Source organism: Myotis davidii, unplaced genomic scaffold (assembly GCF_000327345.1).
Source record: "Myotis davidii unplaced genomic scaffold, ASM32734v1 scaffold657, whole genome shotgun sequence".
NCBI classification, from domain to species: Eukaryota; Metazoa; Chordata; class Mammalia; order Chiroptera; family Vespertilionidae; genus Myotis; species Myotis davidii.
This window is the reverse complement of record NW_006287917.1, coordinates 302,033-306,053: the sequence shown is the minus strand read 5'-3', so window position 1 is coordinate 306,053 and position 4,021 is coordinate 302,033. Positions and strand designations below refer to the sequence as shown.

Sequence of the window (4,021 nt, the reverse complement as noted above, 5' to 3'; positions counted from 1 at the left end):
GGTCAAGTGCAAGTTCACAAAGGTAATAATGTGATTAGTGGACAATATGTTTTAGAAAAATGTTTCCTACCACCATCGCATGTAACATCTGTTTTTAAATGGCTTTCCCTTAAAAGGTGGGTGAGTGCACATGCGCGCACACACATACATTTCAAGAGCTAGTTCTTCACGATTAATTTTCTCTTTTTATTCTTTTTTATCTTTCCCCCTTTTTAAATAAAGAATACCCTTTACCTTTTACTGTGTGCCATTACCTATTAGGTGTCTCTTGGTAACAAGATGCTTTAGGTTATAAATACTATGCTAACTAGAGAACCCACCCCAATCCAAATTACCACAGTCCCTTCAACAGCTACATTAACCAGTGTCGAGTGAGTCTCACGGAAAGGCTGGCTACAATATGCTCTGTGACACTATGTAACATGGGGCAAATAACTTGCTTCTTCACCCATGTGTTAGCTCTGAAAACATAGCTCTCATGAAGAAAGACTATATTCATAGAAAATATCTCAGAATAAATAGGTATACTGTGCTGAGATAAAAGCAACAAATAATAACGCTTTGATTAAATGTTCAGCTTTCCAGAAATTTTTGTGTGTCACAAAATGGGAAGTTCCTTTGTTTTTAGTTATCTTCAATAATGAATAAATGAGAATAGTATACTTGAGAGTGAATATTAATGAGAATAAAGGAGGATATTTCAAAGGATAAATAATCCAAAATTTGTTTAAATTAGAATGAGACACACATAAATCCCTGCCCGCTTGTATTTGTTAATTGGCCCTTATCATAGCTCTCTCTTCTCCTTCCCCAGCAATTTTCACATGGGCATTGCTTCCGTGCCCATGCCCTTCCCTGGGCACAGCACAAACAGAATTCTATTTTACCCCCCTCTCTTCCACTAACACCTTCTAAAATTCTACTGCCTATGTAGACATTAAATGTGCAATGGGAAAATGTGAAGTTTAATATTATTTAACTTAAAGAAACAAACTCTATTTAATTTAGGATTTTTATATAAATATTACACAGACCCAGAAATCTTTAATTAGCATGCTTTCATTTGATGCTTTAGAGAACTGAACCTCATAGAAATGTTAAATGGCCACCAAAGCAATGTGTCACACTAGTGTTAGTAATAATCTAGAAATAGTGAATAAACAAACTTCCCTGTGTATTAATAAGGGCAGGTTGACAAAAGTTATGCTGATATAAGAGCTATCCTCCAAGACGGGTCAATAATCTATTTCCCTAAGATTCTGGAAATGGGCAAACCTAGTTAATTCTGTATAGAATTTTAAATGAATAATAAGAAAACCTGCAGTTAGAGTGGAGTACTCTCATGTGTAAACTGGGTTTTAAGTATTTTTTTTAATTTTTAAAAATATATTTCTTTATTGATTTCAGAGAGAAAGGGAGAAGGAGAGAGAGATAGAAACATCAATGATGAGAGAGAATCATTGATCGGCTGCCTCCTGCTTGCCCCCACTGGGGATCTAACCCGCAACCCAAGCATGTGCCCTTGGCTGGAATGGAACCAGGAACCCTTCAGTCCGCAGGCTCTCTATCCACTGAGCCAAACCGGCTGGGGGGGGGGGGATTTTTTAATATGTGACTTCGGTGACACTAATGATTGGCCAAGTTTGGGAAACACTAGCTTAGAAGCCACATTCAGGAACTCCGGCCAGTGGCGTACAGGAGGAGTGCCTCAAATACTCGTGTGCAAGGACTCTCCTCCGCGGTCGTTCTGCCAAGGCCCGGTGCTCTCGTGACCAGCAGTGCAAGATGAATGGGATGAGAACGGTACCTGATGCTGCGGGAGAACGCAGAGGCGAGAAGTGAAATCCCTGTGAAAACACCCCCAGGGCTACCACTGTTAACTTCTCAGTGAGCAATAACATCCTGGTCCTTTCTGTGTATATTTCTTAAAATAAAATTATGATTTTGCTTTACACCCTATTTTGTCATCTAGACTTCAATATGTACATGGAAGAGGAATGTATCAATACCAGGCTATCCAGGCACATGTGTGTCCCTGTGTGTTGTAAGGGCATTGCAAGATTATTGCTAGAGATTAAATAGGGATTCATATATAAAACAATGAACAAATAATTTGAATTCTATATTTATTTTTGTTTTGAGAGTTAAGTAAATATTATTAAAGCTAATTATTAGGGGGAAAGGTTACCCTAGAAAGAGAAATTCAGTGACTACCTGAATAAACTGCCCAACCAACCAAAGAAGGAATCATTTAGCATAGTGATTAGTTTTGATGAAAAATGTGTGAACCAAGCTTTAGCTCTTTAACTTGGTGACCTTTCTTTTTTATTTACGATATTAGTTTATTCATTCTTTAGCCTCTTGCATACTAGCTAGTAAAGAGTGTCAGACATTCACAGAGTAGAGGGAGCTTGGAGCTTCCCCAGGAAGCATCAAGATAGCAGCATCTACTAGCCTTTAGAAAGAGGATGCCTAATTGAAAACAAAACAAAAATCCCTGGTAACTCTTTATTCTCTGCAAAGATGAAGGACTATTCCTTCAGCCAAATTAGTACACCTGTGGCATCTAAGGGAGTCAAGGTCTGCTCCCATTTAGAAAGGACCAGGAGATAACACTTCTCATAACTATACAGTACAGAGGAAATCTGTGGAAATTGCTAAAATCACATCTAGCACATGGGTATTTGAAAACCACTTATACAATATGAATAGACCCTTGCATTTTTTAAAGAATAGAAACAGGAAACCAGACGGACACTCAGAGTGTCTGTGTCTGTTGATACAGCACCAAGCAAAGAGAAACACGCAGCCAGACACTGACGCAGACCGTTTGGTTTGCACTCTCAACAGTTCCCAGCCACAGCTGGCTGCACTTGCAAGCGAGTCTTTTTTTCTCTGACCCAGCTGTGCAGAGCCTGGGACATTATATTGCAAAAGATGCCCAAATTAGTTAGGCTAAGTAATTCTGGCTTTTTCAGAGATCTTAAGAAAGAACACATTTTATCTTTGTCCTCCCAAATCTCTCCCATTACTTACTTGCCCACTCCCTTTTCAATACCCAGTCACTCCTATTGCTTACTTGGGATATTTTCTAGACTGAATGAAGGGCAGAATCTCAGAGTCTTGACTAGATGAAGGGAGTAGTAAATCTCGAAATCGTTCTGTCAAAAGAAAAATGAACACCAAGCTGTAAAAAAATGTCATGAAAATAATTTCAAAATAGAATTATTTCCTCTTCTCTCACATTTGTTAACTATTTGACTGTGCATCCTTTATTAGAAGTTTACTCACTGATCTCTATACTACTAAATTATATCTATTTAACTTTAATGATTATATATCTTTTTATGATTAAGACACCACAACTGCGAATATAAAAATATCAAGTATTTACTAGTTTAGACCCATAAAACCTTATAATTGAAAGATTAGATAAAATAGACATGACCACTAAATATCCCAAGAGATGCACAATCTCATTAGTAACCTTTGAAATGCAAACCAAAATCACACACCATTAGATAGCATTCACGTTACATGGCATGGAATTGACAGAAATTAATCTCACAAGACAAAGTGTTAGAAAAAATATAGATCAATGTGAGCTTTCTATGCTTCTGGCGGGAATTCAAGTTGGCCCAATAGCTTTGGAAAAACGATTTGGCATTATCTTTCAAGTTTAACCCTTGCACACACTAGGAGCCAATATTTCCATTCCCAGATATAAACTCTGAAGAAACCTTCAGATATGTCTTAGGCAGCAGGTAAAAATGTTCATAGCAGCCACTGTTCACAACTGCACAATATAAACAACTGAACTGCCCACTGTCAGGAGAATGGACAATATGTGGTATATTCACACAATGGAATATTAATTGAAATAAAACTGAATGAAATCAGTTACAAATAAAAACATAGTGAATCATATTAGTATGTTGTTGAGTGGAAAATAGCAACAGAATACATATATAGAAGAATATCATTCTTCTGTTGAGTTAAATAAACAACTACTAAGAAATGA

General features: G+C 37.2%; 1 protein-coding gene across 2 annotated transcripts in view; it reads right to left on the bottom strand.

The window, feature by feature from the left end:
* The window catches only part of NOX4 (NADPH oxidase 4), a 167,558-nt gene that overhangs the window by 58,025 nt on the left and 105,512 nt on the right, over positions 1 to 4,021 (bottom strand). For both annotated transcript variants that reach the window (XM_006759759.1, XM_015561349.1), the window contains one exon: positions 3,080 to 3,161. In XM_006759759.1, the coding sequence (XP_006759822.1) occupies positions 3,080 to 3,161 (82 nt within the window). The remainder of the gene's footprint in view (positions 1 to 3,079; positions 3,162 to 4,021) is intronic.